This window comes from Lissotriton helveticus, chromosome 3_1, assembly GCF_964261635.1.
Source record: "Lissotriton helveticus chromosome 3_1, aLisHel1.1, whole genome shotgun sequence".
Classification (NCBI taxonomy): Eukaryota; Metazoa; Chordata; class Amphibia; order Caudata; family Salamandridae; genus Lissotriton; species Lissotriton helveticus.
This window is the reverse complement of record NC_136061.1, coordinates 1,270,286,007-1,270,312,060: the sequence shown is the minus strand read 5'-3', so window position 1 is coordinate 1,270,312,060 and position 26,054 is coordinate 1,270,286,007. Positions and strand designations below refer to the sequence as shown.

Genomic DNA, 26,054 nt, shown 5'->3' with positions numbered 1-26,054 from the left:
CAACGGCAAGTAGCATTTCGCAGTTAAAAAGAAAGGATGGTACAGTGTCTTCCGATCCTCAGGAGATACTGAATATTTTTCAAGATTTCGATCAAGATCTTTATAAATCCAGGCAACAAACTAGAGTGGGTCCAGCTATTTCACCTCCCCCTGAGATACGAGAATTAGAGGGAGATATTTTATTGGAAGAAGTTAATGAGGTTTTGTTATCGATGGCCTCTGGTAAGGCGGCAGGCCCAGACGGCATACCCATGGAGATCTACAAGCTCCTGCATAAGGAACTCGCCCCCCTGCTCTGGGATCTGGTCCTAGCAGTCCAGCATAAAGGTATTCCGCCCAAGTCGTAGGAGGAGACCGGTATAGTCATCTTTTTGAAAAGGGGGAAGGCGGCGGAGGACCCGGCCTCCTATAGGCCCATTACACTGATAAATACTGACGAGAAAATGTATTCTACAATGGCAGAGGAGGCTTGCAAAGGTTATTGATTCCCTAGTAAGTCCGTGGCAGCTCGGTTTTATACCCGGTCGCAGAACAACTGACCATATTAATAGGGTTATCTCACTATTCAACATCGCGGAGAGTTCAGGGCAACAAATGTTGCTATTATTATTAGACCCCCAAAAAGCGTTTGACCAAGTAGAATGGGGGTACCTTTGGCAGAATTTAAGTTCTAATGGCTTTGGGCCCCGCATACTTACTGCCCCAAGAGCAATGTATGTACAGTCTTACGCGAAAATACAATTGATGGGGCAACAGTCAGGTCAGGTAAAGATTGCAAGGGGGACCAGGCAGGGGCGTCCCTGCTCCTCTATCCTCTTCGCACTATATATAGATCCGCTAATTAGAGCTATTTTAAACGACCCAGTGATTCTACCAGTGGTGGTCAGGGGATACAGTACTAAAGTACTTGCCTACACAGATGACATCGCGGTAGTTACCCCTGACCCCCAGGCGTCAATTGGTAGATTAGAAGAACTAGCTAGGGAGTTTGGGGGGGAATCTGGCTATGGGTTAAATACGGATAAAACCAAGATCACTTGCTCCAGCTCAATTGTATGGCAAGATCCTAGAAGGGCAGAGGCAGCAACCTATTTAGGGATCGCAATTGCCGCTGATGTAGATACCATCTGGAAGATTAACGTAGATCCCCTTCTGACTAGAATGAGTGCAGATCTCAAGAGGATAAACAATTTACATATTTCGATCATTGGCAGGGAAAACGTTATAAAAATGACTATGTTCCCAAAAATACTTTATTTACTCCGCTGTATACCACTAGAACCTCCGAATCTTATGTTTAAAAAAGTAGATGTGATTTTTTCACAGTTTATTTGGGGGTACAGGAAGGTAAGGAGATCGGTGAGATTTATGGTCCTTCCCCAAAATTGAGGGGGGCTGGCAGTTCCACATATTTTATATTATTACTGGGCTATTATGTTTCAACAAATGTCCATATTGTTTAAATCAACCCCCCAAATTAGGGAGACAAGAGATCCCACCATCCATTTACGAATTAGCTCTGGGAAAATGTGCTCCCGGCCTTCTACTTAGACAACTGGATAACAGCTATTATAAAAGAACTCGCTTCAAACCTCTCGGGGCTGCATGGAGGGTGTCGCAGAAAACCAGCAAATTATTTAATATTCCTAAAATTAATCGCCACCTTCTATTATGGCGGTCATCATTCTTTCCTGATTCCTCGTTTGACAAGATTGGTAGTAAATGGGAACAGGCAGGAATCAGATCTGTCGGTGACATCATCAATTCAATCGGTATCAAGACATTTGTAGAGATACAGGACCATTTTGAGATAGATTCCGGAAGCTTATTAAAATACTTGCAACTAAGGGAATCCACTAAAACTATCATGGGCCACCTTATTTCCCCTCCAAACATTCCGCTCTTGGATATTTTGGTTCGGAAACATGCCCAAGTGAAGGAAGTGTATGCGTTGATGATAGAAGCCAGCGAGGATGATTTAGTTAAAGTCGAAAGTGCTTGGGCAACTAAACTTGGTAATCAGGATGTGGATTTATGTAGGTCTCTTGAATTATCCCACATGGTTTTAATATCGGCCAACTTAAAGGCTCAACACTTTAAGACCATTTACAGCTTATATTTTACACCGGCTAAACTCTGGACCTGGGGGTTAAGGGACTCGAATGAATGTCCAAGATGTGGGCAGGGTCCGGCCAACATGATCCATATGTTCGCCGAATGCCCTGATTTGGGGCCGGTCAAATTGGGGATGGAAGCCTTTCTCAGTAAGACTATGGGATGTTCAATCACATTAACATCTTCTTTAATAATGATGGGATGAATCCTTGCAGTTAGAAAGAACGCATGTTTATTTCTGTTTCATGGCAACAGCAGCTCTTCGAATATTAATTGCCTCTAAATGAAAGGATATAGACCGATCGACTTATCAGGCTTGGTACGCTAGATTGTTCCATATATTCAATTTGGAGGTTACACTGTACAAATGCAAAGGGAACAGAGCAAGGAAAAAAGCCCTCAAATCTGGGGACCCTCGCTGGAGCTCCAGACACAAGGGTAGCAATAATTCTCCTAGGGGGATTCGGTTTCTTTTTGGTCTCATTGTCCTTTCCTTCATTATCTGTTCCCTCTGTCGTGTTTCTTATATGTTTATCGGGGTTTGCCATCCTTCTTTCCGTCTATGTTTCTTTATGATTTTTGTTTTTGAACTAATATTGTTCCAATCAATGTATGCTCAGGTCTCTACATATGTGTATTTGTACATTTTTCTATCCTGAAAATAAAAATATAATTATAAATAAAAAAAAAAGGAATCGAACAAAGCCAGCAGTACCAAACAAGGCGCAACAAAGATAAATGTAGGAAATTAAAGCACTACGCTGCAAACACAGGGGCACACCCACAGAATAAAGGGCTGAAGTCTAGGTCTTCACATCAAAGGTCTGCATCATGGAAAACACGCGCAAGCGCTTTCACACACAGGCAGCAGCAGCACCAGATCGAATCAGAAACAGAGCAAGCACTCAGTGCAAACCTCCCTTACAAGCACAAAGCAGGTATACAGAGACACAGCAATTCAAGAGCTCACGAATGACGGCCGGGGGCGCGCACAGAGCCAGGCACACTGTAGGTCTTCGTGTCATGAGCTCTGTTTTAGGAAACTCCTAGAAAAGTCACCAGATCGCTCTCTGCCCGCCTTCACGGAAGAGCTTGGACTGGGGCCCATCGCAGAGCAGCTTTAAGGAGTGGTGGGTGAGGGGGGCAGCTCGAGCCGCCTGGCTCCGGCTCGGCTCGAGGTCCTGTTGAAACCCCCAGCCCACTGACAGCAGCGCTCTCAAGCCGCTTCTGCCGTCCTCTCTCCCTTTGCCCTCCTGCACCAAGAGGTGAGAACGAAGCATACTACTGGAGTTAATAAGGGGAGACCAATAGATACCCGTTTAGTGGCCGATTTGTACAAAGTGAAACGAGAAAACCTACATTAGTTGCGGCTTCTCCACTGAACCAAATTGTGATAGCTTAGGCAAATGTTTCATTTTACCGATCCTTTTCCTTCATTGCCCACATAAAAGCCCCTTTAAATAAGTGACTTTGGAATGCCAGCTGTACAAAATCCCATTGTTCTTGATGTAATAGACTGTAATGTTGCTCTAGCTATAAGACACTGGGCCGCATGCAGGGTTCGTGTGATAACTGCCTTGTTTCCTCGATCAGGAATGGTCCTAAGTTCATGTTTAAAAACTATCACTTTTAATAAGTACTTCTCAGTGCAGTTCTAGAATTTAACATTTTTAATGTCAAAGGTTACACGTTCAAGAAAGATACTTTTTCGGCTTGAGCATGGGCTCTAAGAGCCAACCCAGAGCCTCGGCTCAGCTCTCCCTGTTCATTTGCTGGCTTGCCCTCCTCTAGCTTTAGGTTCTGCTGCTTGGAGATCCCCATCACCTCAGCTCCGTGCTGCACCAGAGTTCGTCCTGCTGCCGCAGCCTGCACAACCTGCGAGGGGAGGGACTGCCTGCACAACCTGCGAGGGGAGGGACTGCCTGCACAACCTGCGAGGGGAGGGACTGCCTGCACAACCTGCAAGGGAAGGAACTGCCTGCACAACCTGCGAGGCGGGGGACTGCCTGCACAACCTGCAAGGTGAGGGACTGCCTGCACAACCTGCAAGGTGAGGGACTGCCTGCACAACCTGCAAGGGTAGGGACTGCCTGCACAACCTGCAAGGGGAGGGACTGCCTGCACAACCTGCAAGGAGAGGGACTGCCTGCACAACCTGCAAGGGGAGGGACTGCCTGCACAACCTGCAAGGGAAGGAACTGCCTGCACAACCTGTGAGGCGGGGGACTGCCTGCACAACCTGCGAGGGGAGGGACTGCCTGCACAACCTGCAAGGGAAGGAACTGCCTGCACAACCTGCGAGGCGGGGGACTGCCTGCACAACCTGCAAGGTGAGGGACTGCCTGCACAACCTGCAAGGTGAGGGACTGCCTGCACAACCTGCAAGGGTAGGGACTGCCTGCACAACCTGCAAGGGGAGGGACTGCCTGCACAACCTGCAAGGAGAGGGACTGCCTGCACAACCTGCAAGGGGAGGGACTGCCTGCACAACCTGCAAGGGAAGTACTGCCTGCACAACCTGTGAGGCGGGGGACTGCCTGCACAACCTGCGAGGGGAGGGACTGCCTGCACAACCTGCAAGGGGAGGGACTGCCTGCACAACCTGCAAGGGGAGGGACTGCCTGCACAACCTGCAAGGGGAGGGACTGCCTGCACAACCTGCAAGGTGAGGGACTGCCAGCACAACCTGCGAGGCGGAGGACTGCCTGCACAACCTGCGAGGGTAGGGACTGCCTGCACAACCTGCGAGGTGAGGAACTGCCTGCATAACCTGCAAGGGGAGGGACTGCCTGCACAACCTGCGAGGCGGGGGACTGCCTGCACAACCTGCAAGGCAGGAGACTGCCTGCACAACCACCGAGGGTAGGGACTGCCTGCACAACCTGCAAGGGGAGGGACTGCCTGCACAACCTGCAAGGGGAGGGACTGCCTGCACAACCACCGAGGGTAGGGACTGCCTGCACAACCTGCAAGGCGAGGGACTGCCTGCACAACCTGCAAGGTGAGGGACTGCCTGCACAACCTGCGAGGGGAGGGACTGCCTGCACAACCTGCAAGGGGAGGGACTGCCTGCACAACCTGCAAGGGGAGGGACTGCCTGCACAACCTGCAAGGTGAGGGACTACCTGCACAACCTGCACGGTGAGGGACTGCCTGCACAACCTGCAAAGGGAGGGACTGCCTGCACAACCTGCAAGGTGAGAGACTGCCTGCACAACCTGCAAGGTGAGGGACTGCCTGCACAACCTGCAATGTCAATGTGAGGGACTGCCTGTACAACCTGGGTGGCGGGGGACTGCCTGCACAACCTGCGAAGGGAGGTACTGCCTGCACAACCTGCAAGGTGAGGGACTGCCTGCACAACCTGCAATGTCAATGTGAGGGACTGCCTGTACAACCTGGGTGGCGGGGGACTGCCTGCACAACCACCGAGGGGAGGGACTGCCTGCACAACCACCGAGGGTAGGGACTGCCTGCACAACCACCGAGGGTAGGGACTGCCTGTACAACCTGGGTGGCAGGGGACTGCCTGCACAACCTGCAAGGGGAAGAACTGCCTGCACAACCTGCAAGGTGAGGGACTACCTGCACAACCTGCAAGGTGAGGGACTGCCTGCACAACCTGCAAGGTGAGGGACTGCCTGCACAACCTGCAAGGTGAGGGACTGCCTGCACAACCTGCAAGGTGAGGGACTGCCTGCACAACCTGCAAGGTGAGGGACTGCCTGCACAACCTGCAAGGTGAGGGACTGCCTGCACAACCTGCAAGGTGAGGGACTGCCTGCACAACCTGCAAGGTGAGGGACTGCCTGCACAACCTGCAAGGTGAGGGACTGCTTGTACAACCTGCGAGGCGGGGGGCTGCCTGCACAACCTGCGAGGCGGGGGACTGGCTGTGGATAGTCTGCCCTGGATCTGAATCTACCAGTGATTCCAGTGCACAGCCACAGCAAGCGCAGGCTGTGGCCACACCACTGGGGAGTAATGAAATAGCAGGACAGGGGACCGAGGCCTAGCTGGGAGGCTCTTGCCTTGAGCTGAAGGGGGCACTGGTACGTCTTTCGCTTCTTATAGTGCGTTGAATTGATCACTTTGTCACACATACTTCCTGCGCATGGCCTGCCCTGCCCCAGCAGAGGCGTGCTGACACTCACCAGTGAGCAGGGACAGACTGGGCCTGTGCAGGCTTCAGGGACAGGCAGTCACAGGTTAGTTTTCTGCACGGGAGGATACATTTGGCCTGCTGTCAGGTTGAATGGTAAGAAGTGTCCTGTTTCCCAAAAATGAGTGCCAGTGTCCAGGGCCGGACTGGGAACAAAAAGCCCCCCTGGCAATTTTGTAGGACCAGCCCCCTCCCAACTCCCCCTCTCGAGGTGGGCGGGTGGAGTTGCAAGTGTGAAACACTGCTGCTTTTGTTACTGGCAGCCAATATTGCAGTAACGCTGCTTAACCGGCCTCTAGTAACAAAAAACTTGCCCCCACTTCTGCAAAACAGACAGCCACCCTTCCAGCCTCCCGGGAAAATGCCCTATGCCCACTACGGCCAGTCCGGCCAAGCCACTGTCGCCCACGCACTGTGTGCAAATCTTATTTCCCCAAGGTGGATAACCAACCCAAACTCCTTTCACAAAAACATAAGTCTGGCGTACTGCCTTTGTCATAACATTTCATAAGAAACAGATCAGCCTTGATCATTGGCTTGTTACCATAACTAACTCAGGCCTATTCGACTGATCAAACTGCGGGTCAAGTACTCTTTCAATGGAAGGACACACCAGCTTGTAGAGCAGAGGATCGCCATGTGGGAGGAGGCCGAGTCCTCGCTCAGGAATGCTTCATAAAGTTCTTTTTTTGGTGCTAAACAAAAGCTTAGGAAACAGCTATGCTGTCAAGCCACACCTACAGTATTAGGACTTCTGATGGAGGAACTAAACATTGTAGCAAAAACATTTGGTGTTGCTTTGAGTAATCTCATTTCTCTTCAGCCTAGGCAAATATTTTCTCAAAACGGCCACAAGGGGCACGCAGTGTATTAGTGGTTAGCAATAAAAGGAAGCCTGCCCCCCTAGAACAGACTGGCTGAAGATGTTTTCAAGAAAGATGTATTTAACAAGCATTGGCAAAGTCAAAAGATCTGGCATGGGCTAACAGCATTTTGATCCTCCCAATGCTTGTTTATTTTGTCATTTCATTTTTTTTTTAAACCCGTTTGACGGGGGTGGGTTGGGGGGTGGGTTCTGGAACCTTGCCACTATATAATAAAAAATTGCCATAGTAGCCTCCAGCAGAAAGGGAACTACCGTGTGTTTGAAGTTCTCCTGAGAGAGCAGAATGCGGTCACTCACAGTGAAATTAACCAATAGCTGCAGGGGCTGACTTGTGTCCCCATACTGTAGTGTGCAGAGGAAAACTGTGAATGGCACAATAACAGAGATATTGTAATTGGGGGGGGTGGGGGGGTGGGAAGACAGAGAGAGAAGAAAAATGAGAGAGACGGAATGCGCGTTAAAGTGAGTGAAAAGCGGGTTTGCGTGTAAAATACTTTTTAAAAAATGAGTGAGTGTAAGAGCGAGTGTGTACATTCATCGTTTTCCTCTGTAACACAACAGCATCCAGTGAGAAGCATTGGTGCACCTCCTAACCAAATGTCTGACAATCCAAAGGCAAAAAGCGCTACATATTCTTGGGAGCTTAGAGGGGCTGGGCCTTCATCTGCCGAAGTGGCCCACGCTGCACTAGAGTACTACGCTGAGATTGAGCACTTCGATGTAACCCAGGCTGGTGAGAACGCAATGGCACCTAGCGAGCTTTATTTAAAAAATGATGAGCATGAAGAACCTAAAGACGCCCTTGACTTAACAGACGTATAGTCCTCTGGCTGACGCACCTATTGCTACCGTTCATACCAGACAGGGCTTACTGTCACTAAGCACATTATGTTGCTAACGGACTACATTAACGAGACAGATGACGTGGTGGTGGAACATTCAGACCAGCAAGGGCATTTTAAGTGGCTCTACAGAAAACGCAAAGAAAGAAAGGGCGAAAACCCATTCTCTGCCAGCAAATCGCGCAGGTGCACAAGTAGGCCAAGCTGGAGCTAATTTGGAAACAGCAGTTGGCACAGTAAAGGCAGAAGGCCATGAAAAGGGAAAGGCGAGTCATGCACAGGACATAAAATTTAAATGTGCACAGAAGTGAGTGGAGGGTGCTGAGATGACTGGAAATGCAGCCAAGGCCTTTAAAATCAGTGTGCTTTGGAAGCTGAAAATGTCGCACCTGGTGAGCAGGAGGGCCACAGATAGCGGGCATTGCCACAAACACAGTTGAATGACACAGCGACCTGAATGAGCCAGAAAAGGAGACAAAGAAAAATAATTGAGGAGACAACAAAGAATCTGCTGAGCCAGACGGGCCACGGTCAGGTTTTGTAAGGGCACTAAGGGCTGGACCTGGAGAAAAAGTCCTCTGAAAGGGTCTTTAGGTCTCGCCTATCCTATTCCGCAAGGAATGGATAGTCGAGAATTATAGTAGGCAAAATAAGTTCTCAAACGATCGGGCGGATTTCAAACAGTTCACGTGAACACAAGCGCGCGCATTTCCCCACATCAAAGCCATCAGCCTCCCTCCCACGGGACTTCCCCAGCGTGCACAGTGCGCGCTGGCCTCAATTCTCCTCCCCCCAATTGCTTTCACTTTCAAGGGCACTTCAAATGGATCCTTTCCCGGAAGCTTTTTTTTCTTTCGGTGATGTTCTTGTTTAGACGTGTGCTGTGTTGAGGGTGCCTTCCACTCCTTAGCTCTGCATTACTGTTTTCACTTTCACGGCCGCTAGGCCGTGTCTCGCATTTCTCCTCTCACCAGGGACATTGTTTTCAAATATGTTACACATGCCGTGCAACGCTTTGTTTACTACTTTGTTTATTGCGTGTGAGGTAAGCTCTAAATCTTTGATACAAAAGCAGCATGTTTTGTCCGTTACAGCTTTGTCTGCAATCTGCTTGCTTTTATATTTATTTGGCTTCTTTGAACAAATCACAAAGTAAATTTTTTATAGGAGTGCCTTTCCCGAACTTTGTTGCTTGCCCACATCGCATAGTTTCATTTTGAGTGTACTGAATGCTTTTAGCTATTATCTGTGCGTCTTCTATACTATGCAAAGCTTAGCCAGTGCTCACTACACCCTGACTGGCAGCACCAGGACAAGCAGCATAGTGAAAGAGAGATAGGCTAATGTGCGGAGCGGCCGACTTCAGAACTGCAGGACTTGTTAAAACGAACTGTGAGCTGCGTGTTGTTTTATCCAGAATGCCTCCTCTCCCCCGCCACCCTCAGAGCAAATGTCTTCCTCTTTCATTCTTTCCTTGCTCTCCCCCGCCTCCTCTCCCCCGCCCACCTTTGCGCTATTTCTGCTTAATTTTTTTTGACCGGAAAGTGCTGGGACTTGTAATTTAACATAATTTTGTTTTGCGCGAACTCGACTCCAAGGTATCAGAGTGCTTTGCATGAGCACAAGTTGCATTACAGAAGGACACAGTATATTTATTTTTTAAGGAATGGGCAGATTTTCAGAGAATCACAGGCTCGAACCTGGTTCCCCAGCTTCAAACTCGGCTGCTCTGATTGTTAAGCCACATCCTCTTGGGCATGAAACCCCTGAACAAGCAGCGGCGCGCACCCTGTTACCCTGGACAGACTTCACACAGATACCACATGAAAGCGTCCGCAAAAGTGAACGCATTTTGATTTTCGCATCGTTGAGGAGTACTTGTTTGGGACCCGGACTATTTATATGGTGCAGTGAAGCCTATCAAAATATTATATTAGGAGTGGTAACCAGTGCGACTCCTCTCCAATCTGGCAGCCATGATGATATAATGTTGCAGTAAAAAGGTCGCAGCCCTTGCATTTTTAATCACGAGTGACAACTGACCAATGACTCCTTTTTAAAACGAGCTGTGTGTTGTTTTATCCAGAATGCCTATTCTCCCCCGCCCCCCTCTGCGCAAATGTCTTCCTCTTTCATTCTTTCCTCACACACCCTCACAACCTCACACCCTCACACCCCTCACCCTCACAACCCTGTCTCCCTCTCTCACCTTCACCCCTCACACTCCCACACACCCTCACCCTCACACACCACATCACTCAGGAACACCACCACATCACTCAGGGGCACCACCACATCACTCAGGGGCACCACCACATCACTCAGGGGCACCACCACGTCACTCAGGGGTACCACCACATCACTCAGGGACACCACCACATCACTCAGGGACACCACCACATCACTCAGGGACACCACCACATCACTCAGGGACACCACCACATCACTCAGGGACACCACCACATCACTCAGGGACACCACCACATCACTCAGGGACAGCACCACATCACTCAGGGACAGCACCACATCACTCAGAAACACCACCACATCACTCAGAAACACCACCACATCACTCAGAAACACCATCACATCACTCAGAAACACCATCACATCACTCAGGGACACCACCACATCACTAAGGGGTACCACTCAGGGGCACCACCACATCACTCAGGGACACCACCACATCACTCAGGGGCAACACCACATCACTCAGGGGCAACACCACATCACTCAGGGGCAACACCACATCACTCAGGGGCAACACCACATCACTCAGGGGCAACGCCACATCACTCAGGGGCAACACCACATCACTCAGGGGCAACACCACATCACTCAGGGGCAACACCACATCACTCAGGGGCAACACCACATCACTCGGGGACACCACCACATCACTCGGGGACACCACCACATCACTCAAGAATACCACCACATCACTCAAGAATACCACCACATCACTCGGGGACACCACCACATCACCACCACCACATCACTCGGGGACACCACCACATCACTCGGGGACACCACCACATCACTCGGAGGCACCACCACATCACTCGGGGGCACCACCACATCACTCGGGGGCACCACCACATCACTCGGGGGCACCACCACATCACTCGGGGGCACCACCACATCACTCTGTGACACCACCACATCACTCTGGGACACCACATCACTCTGGGACACCACCACATCACTCTGGGACACCACCACATCACTCTAATACACCACCACATCACTCAGCCCAACCACATCATCACTCAGCACCACAACAGCACTGTCCTTGCTTGCTACCAACAAGCATTGCCATAGCCAATAGGACTCGCATTAGGAAAGTGTAAGCTATTGGCTTTGTGAATAACAATGCTATTAATTTATATAGTTTCAAAGCCAACACATATTTAAAAAAATGTGTAATTTACAATACCAATAGCTCACACTTTCCTAATGCGAGACCTATTGCATTGCAAATGCTTGTTGAAGCTGTAGGATTCTGAACAGTCATACCCCCCGCCCCTACATCACTGAACGCTACGGCCATACAAGCCCACCGAAGGTACCCCTAAGGTACCCCTAATTACACAGCTTGAGATATCACAGGCAGGCGTTGATGTCCAAGGGGCACCAGAAAGGGACCAATCTCAGAGTGGCAACTATCCTTTCTATGAAGAAAGTGTGAAAATCACAGTGATGGCGGGGTAACGCCTAGTCGCTGGCATACCGATTATTTGCTGTACCAATCAGCTCTCTCGTTCATCACGTCTGAAATGCATGAAGGTCGCTTGTTAAAAGTATGCTTTGATTACCTAGTGGCTGCTGTAACAATAGCGTTAAACGAAACATTACCCATGAACGAAAGTATCGTACTTTTTTGTTGCAAGTTGAGTGAGCCTTGGTTTAAATAACACTGTATTGTTTGTTAAATAACTGCATATCTTAATAGTTTGCGCAATCTTAGTCTAGATAAGGGCGTACGTGAATGGCTTTGCGTGGTAGATAAGCTGCTACTAAGCCATACATTTTGTCAACACTCTTGGTGCCAATTTTATTCCGAACAGCAGTATGTTGCATTGGTAATCACCTCTGAGCACTGGAAACTTTAGACACTTCATGTGTGTTGGATGCATAGGTATGTGGAAGTGCACATCTTTAAGTTTGAAAGCTGCGAGAAAGTTGTCTTTTAAAAAGACTTTTTGCAAAGTTGTCATTTGAAAAACTGTGAGCCTTTACAATCTTGTTTAGGCTTATTTAGTCTAGTGTTGGTCTTAAAGCCCCATCAGGGGATCATAAAATACACTTCTATTGCCTCTTACGCCAGTAGTTCCTTCACTTCTTCTTGTAGCTGAAGAGGGATATAATCTTTTTTGCAGGTTTGTTTCTTTGGTCTTACATTTGGAAGAGACTTTATGAATGCTATAGAATGCTAATGCTTTATCAGATCCAAAATCCATTTGCCTGTTGTTATGGCCTGCCATTTATTTAAGATGGCCCTTTAATCCGCCCCCTAAATATGTTTTGTTATGGGGTTGGAGTAACCAAGTCATTTCGTTGGGGTGGATGGTGTTCTTGTGTTACTTCCCTTTCCTCTGCCTTTGCCACGAAAACACTGACTTTGTATGATACATTGATGCCACTGTCCTGTTGATTGGAAAGTTGGCTGCTGAGATGTGTGTGTTACAAACAGTGTTTTATTTGTCCTCTTCTATTAGCAGGCAAACCTCATCTGACGCCATCTCTTGCCTGAAGTGCCCATGCTACTCTAGCCATCTCACTGGGTTTCATTATTCCTATAGTGTCATTAACTAAAGACCCAAATAGATTTTCTCCTGACAAAGGTATATCAGTTACATTTGATGGAACCTTTTGATTCAAACCTGAAATATTGACTTGTACTGTTCTGAACAGACACATGTCTACTCAGAGTCTTTGCTGAGTCCAAGGAAGATTTTAGACAGGGGTTGCCTATAATTTAATTTTATTCTACCATTACCTTAACTCTAATTTTATATTCTTCAGGCAGATGCTGGGAGTAGCTCCTCTATTTCCTCCCATTGTTGGCATATCTGGTAAGGAGAGCATTAGAATTGGTAACACTTCGCTGGGTTGGTGCTGCACTCACTAAAATTCTCCTAACGGTCTCTAGACTTTTGCAATCTTCATGAAGAGGCAGCCCTGATGAGAAGTTATTTTATCTCCTTTTTGCTGTGTTTACTAGTAATGAGTCCGTTTGTATGGGACCTTTAATTTATGTGGGGAATTGTGAAAGCAGTTTACACTTTATCTCTATTTGAGGTGTTATGCTTTGGCGGTTATTGGTTTCATAAACACCTCCTCACTCTGTTGTAATATGATTGGAAGCATAGGTAGAAATCGTTTTTTGTTTAATTAGGGCAGTGGGTTTTGAGTAGGGAACATGAATCCTCTTGTTCCTCCTCTTATTGTACTCCATATGTGTATGCCCTCCTTTTATTACATCATGATAAACCCCTGTATGTATATAATTGTACCTCATCCAAGGGTGAATCGATCTTCGCATCCTGCCTAGTTATGGCATCATCCTCTTAGAACTGAGGCTCATCGTCTACATTACCTTGCATGTCTGTTTCCCATTCCCCTGAGCACTTACCTGCAATCCCTTAGCACAACCTTGCGTTTGGACACTTCCTTGTGACCCCTGACTAAGAGGCCAAGGAAACATCCAGGAGCATAAGGTAAAGAGGGCTGTTAAGCGATGTTCACTATCCAATCGGGCAACTGCTTTGTCCCTCAACTTCTGAGGATCAAATCAGAGGCTGCTTGGAGGATAAGAGTCAGGGAAAAATTGGATACTCCCACATTTGGTCCCCTTCTGACTCTCAACCTCCTTTGATTTGCTGCTGATTGGCTAACGATGGGGCAGGGGTGGGAACATTACCTTCCTCCATGAGAGGAAAAGCAAAAGATAAAGCCTTACTTTCAGGCAACAGCACCAGGAGGACTCTGCAGTGCAACAGTCATGTGCTGCAGTTGTCCTTTCCCCAAGAGGCAGGATACCTGAAGCAGACGAGGTCTGCTTCTAGGAGAATCCTCCATAGCCTATGGCTGAAAGATGAGATCCTCGAGTATGCGGGCCGAAGGAAGGTGTCAATAGGTGGCAACAGCATGCGAAACAGGAGGTATGTTTCTGTGCCTGTGGAAGGCTCCTCTGGCAGCTAACTGAGATCACTGCTGTGGTGATCTACTGTGAACTGCCCTCTCCAGAGCAAAAGCTTCGGATCGATCTTTAAAGGGCCAACTGGGTGCACTTGGAACCACGGCGTACAGAATAACATGAACTGCACTACACCTTCTATGGCAATAGTCCTCAAAGCCAAAGTGCATGTAGTTCCAGCTCCTGCCAGCTTTTAAAGTAAAAAAAAAACACAAAGGCAAACATATATAGCTTAGTATTACTGCAGCAGCTTTTTTGTGTAACAATTCAAAAGGGGGTGGTGATGGACAGAGTATCTGAATTAAGCAGAACACTCCTACCCAGTCAAAAGATCAGGGCTTGATCCATCACCGTTTTTTAGCTCACTGCACCATCCCAGTTCAGAACCTGGCTACATGCAAATTAGTCTGACCCTGGCCCAGTGCATCATGGGAACAGGGCAGACCAAACTACCAAGCCAATTCTTTACTGGAAAGGAAACAAGCTTCCGGGGACCGGTTTCTGGCATTACAGCCGTCTTCGGCCCGGCTTGCTTGAATCCTGATGGTGCAGTGAGCAAGGGACTCACATCTGAGCATACCCTTCCACACTTGTGGTGGCCAAAACGATTCAAAAGGGGGTGGTTTTGTGTAACAGTCATATATTGCAGGTTTTGGGCCTTAGTTTGAGTTTGATGGACAGGGCACACAGCAAAAGCATTGCAGATATCCCACCAGCCGTATTACAAATGCCACTGGATATAATGCGCTTATGTGATAAGAGTATTCAGTCCACCAAGTTCCAAATAATGCTGTGTGTTTTTTTATATGGAGACATGTTCTTTTGTTCTTATATATTGGATATCAAATGCAGTCAACTGTTGCTGTTCAGTCTCCATGATTGGAGGTGTAGATTGGACAGGCCAGGGTGCAGAACCCAAGAGAGATCCTTCTGAAGAGGTAGCCTGATCGAAGGAAAGATGCTCCTGCCTAGAATACCACGCTCTCCTGGCAGAATCTGAAGTCATTAAGATGGCATGAGCACAGTCACTCCTAATCTTCAGAACTTGAGGCAGGAGAGGAAGAGCCTTGTAGGCGCACATAAATTGTGTGTGTTACTGTAGCCGGAAGGCATCCCCCAAGAGACAGCCTTCTTCAGGACTCCAGTGGGCAAAATGTTGTACACTGTGCATCTGACTCTGGCAAACAAACCTAGCCGGGGTTCATCGAATTATTGGAAGACGTCCTATGCCAACTGAGGCTGTCACAATTTGTAGTCAGCCAGGCGTCAAAGATGGAGTTCATCTATCCTGACATTCAAAGATGGCACTAGGTGGTTCACAACCAGGGAAATGTCCAGACACTTCAGCCAGCTCCAGGAACAAAGAGCCTCTTGGCACAGAATCAAGGACCCCACCCCAACCTGCATGTGAAGTACCACATGGCGGTGGTGTTGTCCATGAGAATCTGTATGAACCACTCCTTGATGGGTGGTCGGAAGCTTTTAGCACCAGGCAAATCGCCTGCAACTCCAACAGGATGATGTGGATCTTTGTTCACCACCTCTCCCAGATGACCTCCCCAGCCCAGGAGCAACACATTTCTCAGCACCAAAATCTCTGGGTGGAACAGGGCGATGGGTCTACCGCTAGTCCAATTGAGGTCTATCAGCCACAACTGCAGATCTTTTGCAGACTCCTCCAAAACCTGGATGGAATCAGACAGGTTCCCTTGGTTCCCGGCCCACAGACTTAAGGCTGCACTGCAGAGCCTGCACATGCCACCTGGTAATCAACAATCAGGATGTAGGAGGCCAAGAAGTAGCAGACCCGCTCACTGAGAACCAGGGCTGAGGCTGAAACATGAAGATCTTTCCAGAATGTTGTGAACTCTTTGTGCTCCAATGAAAGGGAGCATCTGCGTAGAAGTGTCACTTCAGCAAGTTGATAGTAATCCCCAAATATGTCAGAAGGTTTGCCATTATCTGGAGGTGGTCTACAACTGAATGTGGCCAGTCAACCTTCAAGAGCTAATAGTCGAGGTTAGGGACAACTGAAATCCCAACCTCCAAAGGTGTGCTCCGACCACTGCCAGCTCTTTCAGGACACAGGAGAGCATGGCAAATTGAAAATGCTTATTGTCTACTTTGAGCCACAAGAATCTTTGGGATGGACACATGAAAGTGGTTGTCTTGCAGTTCCAAAGTCACCATCCAGTCACCTGGATCCAGGGCAGACAGAACATGGGTCAACATAAGCATCCTTAAATTGTCCAGCCACAGTAAGGCGTTCCAAAGGGTGGAGGTCTCACATAGGACAATGCCTCGGAGTCCTCCTTCAGCAAAATGAAATCTAGGAAGTAACAGCCAGCCACTCCTTGCAGATCAGAAAACCTCTTTGTCACCTTTAGCAATAGGATGATGTACCTCTTGAAGAAAGATTGACAGGTGTTCCTTTGAAAGCTGCTCTGTAAAGTGCATCAGTTTGAATTCTGGCAAAAGCATCTCTGGCTTTTTCCAGTGGGCGCTACTAATGTGTTATAACTGTGGCTGGAACTCATGGAATTGGGGTTTTATAAGAAAAGTAAGTTATTGAGGGCAATAAATCTGGCAAGCCTGCATGCGACAATGGTAGCAACAGAGATGAGAGATTTACTGACACCCGCCCTCTGCTCCTAAACAGAGGGATTGCTGCTCAAAGTATGTGTGTGTTCTGTGGCTTCGACATGCAAATTGTATACCTGACATGGGTGTCGGAAAACAAACCACATGGGGATTGTGGAAATAGTGTACATTCAAGTAAAAGGCACTGCAGACCCTAAGATTTTACCTTCCTCCTCCTTCGGGTCCAGTTGTGTCACTTTAACTTGCAGCCGGTCCACCCTCTCGCCCAATGTAGTGACCCGTAGAGCGAACCTGCTCGCCTCCGTGTACAGCTCACCAAAAACATCCTCAGCAAATTTACCTGGGGAGCAGAAAGCAAGAGTTACAGACTGCACCAGGACTCAAAGAACAAGATTCAGACACAAAAGACTAGCCACAACAGGAAAAGGTGTAATGGCTACTGTATGTGGGAGGAACATGGGAGAGAGCTGGTGTGCACAAGGAATCAGTCACTCCTCAATCATAGATAAAGCGCTCCAAGTACTCCAGGAAAAATAGTAATGGATGGACTGAGCCTAGACAAATTATAAGCTCAGCATGAAATCAGACAAAAAAAACTTTACATGCACTCTCAGGACTTGCACAGAAGCAACAGGGGTTGTAGACTTATGTGAGGCTGACAAACTGCCTACGTCACTGCAAGATAAATATATGGGACCACAATTAGAGACAGAGGCATTAATACAATTAGAGAGTGATCCAAGACAGAAACACAAGAAGCACCACTTGATGGTGAATATGTACTGAGCTGGTTTACTAGGGACATGGTCCAGAGTTGACTGGTGCACCACAACAAGGTAGGAACCATCCTAAAGTTTTTAGAAATTTAGAACACAAATTAGTCCTGGTACCACCACAAATATCAGATTCATGGGATTTCTCTGAAAATACTCATACTTTATTAAAAGATTAAATGAAATATATTTAGTACAGGCACTTGATATAGAAGATAAATTGCTGTTTGAAAATATAAACTATTATAAACCACAACAAAACATCAAGTATAGCAAACAACAAATGAATGGTTGATCATATGAATAAGATTTTTGTTCATCAAATCACACATAAACCCGACACGTGTTTTGCAGGCTCTCCAGTTCTTCAAGGCTCAATTCAAATGTGTTTGTCTCAATTGCCATAAAAGGTCAAATCAAAGTATTTTCTGGTTATAGCAGAGCACAACTTAATGGAAAAAACAATCTGCCTCAATAAGGGTAAGCTTTCTGGGCTCTCTTTCCTTTCTTGACACCAGCGTAACAAACAATGAGTGAAGCCAGACAGCACGATGAACTGTCCCACATGAAAAGGTGACAGCACACTTGGAAGAAAGGATGCCCAAATCCAAAGCACTAACTTATTGGTGCAAAATAGTAGTGTATGCAGCATGCAATTTGCTGATATGGTGTGCAGTACTGATGGCTATGAGAAATACAGGCTTGAGGGTCAAAGTCTCAGAGTGCAACAGAAACACATCCCAAATGGTGAATTGAATGAAGAGGGCTGATCAGGCAAATGAAACAAGACCACATGGTTGATAAGGAAGCCTTAACTGTTCTCACAGCAAAGCCTTACAGGCCATCAGGCAAAAGAAGGGACATCAGTTTGGCTTCAAGAGAATCAGCCTCACACCAGGTGTCAGAATGAGACCAGAAGCTAAAGCAGGACTTTGTAGAAAGCAACGTTGTGCCAAAATCACATCCACCACTTAGTTGGTTCTGCTTAATCTCCATAGCTTGGGGGTTCAGGTGAACACATCTGCCCTAGTGCCGGGAGCAGATTCTCCTGAAAGGGGAGCTGAAGTGGAGGGCAGATGCTCAGATCCATCAGGTCAGAGTACAAAACCTGCTGAGCCTAGCCCGGGACTATCAAGATGGAGCTGAGGCTCCCATGTGGGAATGAGCAGTAAAGGCGGGAACACATAAGTAAGGCTGGAGGACCCACTGAAGAAGGAAGGCTATTTCAAGAGCACCTGGAGGAGGGAACTCAAGAGCACAAAAGGCTGGACATTGAGCATTCTCGGTGCAGCTAACTGATCTACTACGCGCAAGCCATACTTCACAAAGATGCCCTAGGTCAGTTCTAGGAGTGGCCAGTAGTGGATGATAAGACACCTGCTGTTTCTTGTGCTCAGAAGTTATGGGAACCCACCAGGTGACGGGCAGTTAGGGATATCCCAGGTGGGCCCAGCTATCACCACAGTGTCTCCAGACATAAGGCACGAGACCACACTCTGTCCTCTGTTATATGATCATATGGCAGTCATGTGTTCCGTCGGGTCCTAGAGTGACATGCCCTAGATGAAAGGCAGATGACCTTCAGGGCCAGCTATATGGCTCGTACGGCAGCCAGCGCTGCCAATGTCTGAGCAAAAACTACGAGCCACAAAACGGCTGAACAGGCTGTGAGGGCTGCCTCTGTCGGCAGGCAGGGCCCCTCGAGTACCCCAGGAAGCAGGCTATAGCCCACATCAACTTCATGCACCTCAGAACCAAATCCTTCTTTGCTCCAAACAGTCTGGTTCCATCAAAGTGCAAACCCATCAATTACACCAGGGAATCCCAAAAAGCCTGGGAGAGTGCCTCCAAGCACGTCATCCAACAGTGACACTAGTGCCAATGGCATAGCCAACTGAGTAGTGTCTAGGCTGGCCCCAAGGCTGTATTTTGCCACATCCTGGGCGTCATGTACTGTTTGCACATATGAAGTCCTGAAAAAATGTCAAAGAATGGGCAAGATCTCTTGAGCCTTGTACCAAAGGGAGAGTGCGAGGGAGAGCATCGGCAAAGAGGCAAGTAGTATTAAATTAGAAATAAAGTAGATAAAAGAGTGACTTATTCAGCTGGAGCATCAATCTTCTTATGTTCTCTATTAGAAGGCGCCAAGGAGGAAAGCATTACAGTCTACCTTGCCTGCCGAAAGCCTGAACACCACGACTCTCCATAGTCAAATGGTGCATTAGGAAAGATGGGTCTACAGGAGTAGGCCTGTGGTGCACAGCAACAGGGCAGCTTGCAAGTGGTGCTAAGCATGGTTTGCAAGCAGGGCCTTGTAAATGATAGTAATGGGCCAGTAGCTGATGACACCGGCTGTAACATTTCGGTCAATAACTTCACCTTGGTTTCAAGCATTGTCAACTGTAAATCGAAGATCTCTGCTGCATTGCTAACTACCACTAGCAGAGGATGTACTCTCCACAGAAGGGAGACCCAATGGTGAATCCAGTTCAGTTTCAAGCAAGGAGTCCAAACCACAAGCATTTTGGAGGCCAAGGTAGAGGGTAGCATCAGTGTAGTGAGGGTGACAAACTGTCTACCTCATCTCATTGTCATGGGCAACCTGATAGATCCCTTGAAATTCGTCAGAGCAAAACTAAAAAGGTCTTTAAAAACTTCAACAGTACTGGTGTCAAGACAAGTGAGCTCTTGTGGAATCATCCAAAGTTACAAGTTTTACTTTTGTTATCTTATAGCGCAACTTAGGTTGAGATCTGGCTCAAGTTGGTTCTGGATTAGACATCGGAATACAGACAGAGCCCAGAAATTATACGTCTGGAGCAGAGTGTGGCGCCAGTGGCAAGGCCCGTGGCAAAGGTGTCAACACAGCCTGGCATCAGCCAAAGGTCAGTCCAAAGCAGAACAGGTTTAGTTAGTTAGCGCTGGGGAATGACTCACCAGCAGAAGTCTAACTGGCGACTCCAGCAGGTCTGCGGGACCTAAGGAAGCACCAGAATGAATGGACCTGCAACCATCTGGACTCACTACAGCATTGCCGCCATAAAGGACTGTGTCAGCTGTGGAGTCGATGATGGCCTGGGAAATGAAGGGTACATGGGCTTCAATCTTAGGATCAGGTCTCAGCCCGATGGCGCTGCCAGAGTAAAACCTTTGAGTTATGAATGCATGACTTCTCCCTGTAACAGGAAAGGTGGGCGAAGCGGGGTAGAAAACAGAGTCTTGTTTGATCTTACACTTGAGTCTTTCAACTTCATTTTGAACTCTTTAAGCACTGATAAGAGGAATGGACCATAGACCTGAAAAGAGGCAGGTCCATATATGCTCAGCAACGTAGAGCTTGCTTTTGTGGCCCCTAATAGCCTTCAGATGCATCAGAGACCATTTGTTGCAGTGCTTTGAGTTGTGTTTGGAGCCGTAGCACCAAAAGGTAGGCATAGTGAGGATCTGTGATCTACATCGGTTTCCTACAAGCGTGGCATGGTTTAAGCCTTATACATCTAGAGAAGGCATCCCTCCAAACTGTCAAACATTGGTAAAAGTACCAAAAAAGTTAAGAGCGCACTCTGGATCCACATCAAAGGGTGTGCAAAAAAGAGGACCTAATGTTAGGGCACAGAGGTGGCAGCCATATGCAGCTCTGTGCCATCACTTCTGGAGATGGAACAGACCCACATAAAAATTCAATACCACTTCTCCACCATACAGAAGCTTTTGTAGGAAAAGTTTCAGGATCCGGCCTGGCACCTGGAGAACTCAAAAAGGTGAGGAATCTGCAGTCAGATATATCTTTGAGACATTGAGTTTCAAGAAGTCAAAGAGAGTTTCGACATCCCTCCTTTCTTCTTTTGATGTAGTTTTTTAGCAATGCTGTCCTAAGGTCTTGAAGACCAGTGGAGAAGAAGAATAAATAACTGGAACCCAAAGAAGTTGACCTTTATCTGTGAGCAGTTGATATAAAGCTCTTCATTCTGAGCTGTCAACAACTAGCACTCCACATATGTGTAGCGATTAATCTGATTTTAGGCACCGGAACTTAGAATAGAAAGCCATTTAGAAGGTTTGATGCCTCAGTCCTTCAACAAAGGGAAAGCTTATATGACATACTGTTACTTTGAACTAAAGTGTCTTGGTGCAAACAAGGTGGGAGTATTTTGTGATTGCCCAAGCCAGGTGTCCCAGATAGCAAGTGTTGCATACAAGGTGAAGGTTTCACAAACACAGATTTGCGCCACTCTGTCCTTTAATTAAGGAAGCAAGCAAACTCTTAAATCTGAAAATGAGCCAACACAACTTAGAGGACCACCCTCATAAACACCTTTGGTACAGAGTGTAGGCTGAAAGATAAATATATATAAAATTACTCTCAAGGGCGGACAATGCTATTCTCTAGCTGGAACATGGAACTAGAAACTGCTGAAGCCATATAGGGAGTGCCATTGGGATGATGGAGTTTGCAGGCTTGTAGGCCAGTTCCCAGGAACAGCTCCAAAACCCAATTTCCATATGCACATAACAGCCACACCAAGGGCAAGTTCTTCATAGTGAAGGTTTCTTGCACTGTCAGACAAAAATAAAGAAAGTTTTAAAAGAAGGCTTTAGATTTCCTCTTAGTTAGCTAGAAGAACAGTTGAGTTTATAGTCATGGGGTACAAACCCTTATTCAGAATTTTAATTGATGCGAAAACTCAGTCTTTAGAGGATGAAGGTAAGCAACATTTTGAAAAGATAGCGTACGACCTAATTAGGGATTACATGTTATGTTAATATTATTCACTGTTGCACACGTATCACCCTGGGACATCTCAGCGCTGTAGCGGATCTTGACTGGAGGAGCAAGCCAGAAGAGATTAGTGTAGATAGGCCTTTAGTTGTTTCATGATTTTGCTATATATGGGAGTCTCTTAGAGAGCTATGGGTAATTTGTTCCAATACCCTGGGGCAAAATAGGAGAAGGCCTTACCCCCAGTGCGGGTTTGACGGATTCTGGGCACTCACTGAAGGGCTTGAATCCTTGATCTAAGATTTCGGCCGGGTACATAGGTAGTAAGTTTTTTTTTGGGAGATAGCATGGACCTTTGCCTCTCAAGGCGTTATACTTGAGGCAACAGATTTTAAAATAGGCAAGCGTCTTCACTGGGAGCCACTGCAGTTCCCTCAGCAAAGGAGCAGAAGGGGTATAGGCACGAAACAGTGGGCTAAAATTAAGATTTACCAAAGAGTTTAAATGAGGATTAGACGGATATACTTTACAAATGTGTTCAGAAAGAAGTTGATAGTATGTAATGGAAAACTATTGGTGAAAATCTTAGGAATATGAAAAGAGACGCTCTTAGGAAACGTAAAGATAAGACCTTAATCATAAGACAAACGGTAAAATGGGTATAATCTGTAGATACATTTTTCATGTGAAGTGTACTTTTACTTCCAAACTTTATAAGTTGTGATTTATAGTACCACCAATTGTTTATGCATGCTCTCTCTCTCTTTCCAGTGATTAAGTGCGTGGGTACTATTAGTACTGAAAGTAAATGAGCACTGTACAAGTCCAGTAACCACAAGAGTACCTAAATTGTGCTATATTGCTGCAGATTTTGGTTAAGAGCAAGTTTTCTGCTTTGGTTTGAGGCACATTATTTCTATTCAGACAGCTGCACAGCCGTAAAAGCTCTGAAAACCCAGGAAAGATTGCATTCACCATGCTTTTGAGGAGCTGAAGAAATTATGTTCTATGATTTCCCAGTTGAGACTACATTTCGCCATTACCATAAGACAGTCGGGAAATTGTTAGTACATGACCTTACATAGCACATCACGGTTTAAATAAAATGTGAATAATCAAGCATGCCTATTCAAACATATCAAGCAGCTAAGTCAGTCAACGTTTGTGAGGCAGCCGCTTCCCCACACAACTTCAGGAGGAAGACGTGGTGTAAAATTATTGAGATTAGACCTATTCTGTAGAAGGCACATGCCATTACAGAAGCAGAGTCTTTGTGTAAGAGCGAGTGCACTTCTTGCACGCAAACGGTATCCAACCCAAAATAGATGAAGGATCTTTTTTTTCCTCAGCAGCAATTAAAAGCAGCAGATTGTACCTGCCTTGTAAATGTAAACTGATGTTAATGATCAAAGGTTCACATTTGGGTGCTTTGTGCTTAAAGGATCAGGGATGAGATATGAGAGGTTCTGAGCAAGGTTTGCTTTAATCACAGAAAAGCTGTTTGATCGAAGACAAATGGTACCTTAGAAGGGATTTGCATGGTCTGGGGGAAATCCTGGGGAGACCGAGATGAAGAAAAGGCTTTTGGTTCTATACTCTGTCAAAAGAGACAGTATTGCTGGGTAGGAGTCTCTCCTTTGTGGCCAATGTCTGCAATCTGTAGCACGACTAAACTCTAGGTTTCATGCTAATTTGTTTAAGGTTCAGCTTGAGAGTATATATTTCTTTTATGTAGGAAATCCACTATGGATGCAAGAGCTGTTTTTTTAAATCAGCAGGAGGCACTGAAGTAAAAGAAAGAGAATAACTTGCATTAAAAAATTATTAACAAATACTTTGTGGCATCTGCATATTTGTATGAAAAAATAGTGGATCCTAATTGAAGATGTATTTGGAGAATATGGTTTAAAAATAACGATAAAAAGAAGCTATCCTGTAAAAAACTAGGGCTTTGAATTTCACCCTGCAACATCGGAGCAGCAGCCAACTAGTCAGGTGGGATTAAGACCTCTCATGAATACGAAATATGAACAAGCCCAAAAGAGGCGACACCAAACGTAGAAGAAAAATCTAGTACCCGAGAAGACTGCAATCAGTAATATATTGATCTCCAAACAAGAATTTTCTCAAAGTAAATTTGGCACCAATTTGTGTTTCTCGTTCTCTTTAACCTCCTCCTTGTGCTCTTCACATTAACCCAAAATGAACTAGGTTCTACACCTGATTTAATTTTGAAAACGTTATACGGACTGGAGGTAGGACGGAGGAGGGTATGGTTTTGGGAATCAATTGTTCCAAGTAATACCAGTTCATAGGCATGGGATAGAGACTGATTCAGCCTTCAAAAGAAGGGATGTGTCACAAATCCTATCAATATAATTTACGGGTTCAGCTTCATATGCCTAATCTACGCCAGGAAGGCTTGATGTTTCTTGGTGCGTTGACCACACCAGGTATGAAAGAAAATTCTCCTGTCAAGATGCAAAACCATCTCAACTTAGAACAGAGCTTTCTTCAGCACCAGACCTTTCCTTGATAGACTGGAGATGATAACCCCACGACTTACAATGGATGTCAGTACAAAATGAAAAGACATGGCTGTAGTGAAGATTTGAAGGCATTCTATAGTGAGTAAGTAAGTGGTAGAAGTGGCAAGGTGTTCTTTGGTTGTTCCACATTTGAGAAAAGAGTGCTCACAATTTCACAAACACACCAATCCACTGCTACCACTAAGGGAAGAGCGGCAGGAGAGGGAAGATAGTATTTAAAAATAAATAAATGAGGCAAGCTTGAAGACTGTCTAAAGAGAGAGAGAGAGAGAGAGAGGTGAAGGATTGGAAATGTGTGGAGTCTCCAATACATATGAGAAAATGGAGTAGGTGGACAGGTGGATCTGGAAATAGGCCACCATTTAAGAGCTAGTGGTAGAAGCAGAAAGGGTAGTTTTAAGTATGAACAGTCTCCCACTACTGAGAAATTGTAGAAGTGGAAATTTGTGTGTGGAGAAGGGGGGATTCTGAGGATAAAGGTATGGGTAAAGAAATGTGTCTGGTGGGAGTGTAAGTGTAAGTGTAGTGAGTGAGACGAGTAAAGATGTGTGCCTGGAGCGAGACATGACAGAGTTGATCGGTGCACATGGGGAGTGCCCCACTGCAAGAGTATGTGCTAAGGACTGCATAGGAAGGGAGTTTAGTGTCGAAAATCTGTAGAGTAGCAAAGCTGAAAAATGTAATTTTTTCTTACTCAAGAAACATAGGAAATATATTTGGTGGATATTTTTCATGGCTTAGCTTCAAGACTATTGCAGCAACGGAAAGAATAAAAATACCAGCCAAGGTGAGAGGCAGCAAAAAAATCATAATTCTGCCAAGCAGTTCCCCTTCCTCGGTCAGTTATGCACTCCAGCAGAGCCCTTAATGTCACTCACTCTAACAGAATCCCCCCTCATAATGTTTCTCTTGCAGAATAGTCCAGTACCCCTTCACCCATAATCACTCAGGCAGAGTCGCTCAAGTAACCCCCCAAAGCAGAACTCACTCAGACTGCCCAGCTGTCGGATGACATTAGACAGTGTGATGTTGGTCATGCACTCCAGCTCGCTCTGCACGCTGGGCAGGGCCTGACGGCACAGGTGCCTTGGCTCGATGTTCCTAGTCACGAGCGGCATATTGCTTCAGCTGCGGACAAGCTCCCCGTCCAAAATAATCAAGAAACCTGATGGCAAAAAAATATGAGAATTGAGAATGGGCTAACTGC

The 26,054-nt window shown here is 46.6% G+C and overlaps 1 protein-coding gene across 3 annotated transcripts in view; it reads right to left on the bottom strand.

The window, feature by feature from the left end:
• WASF2 (WASP family member 2) overlaps window positions 1-26,054 on the bottom strand; it is a 400,400-nt gene that overhangs the window by 130,448 nt on the left and 243,898 nt on the right. For all 3 annotated transcript variants that reach the window (XM_078681932.1, XM_078681934.1, XM_078681935.1), the window contains 2 exons: window positions 25,836-26,012; window positions 17,011-17,145 (listed from right to left, as the gene is read on the bottom strand). In XM_078681932.1, the coding sequence (XP_078538058.1) occupies window positions 17,011-17,145; window positions 25,836-25,965 (265 nt within the window). In that variant the 5' untranslated portion in view covers window positions 25,966-26,012. The remainder of the gene's footprint in view (window positions 1-17,010; window positions 17,146-25,835; window positions 26,013-26,054) is intronic.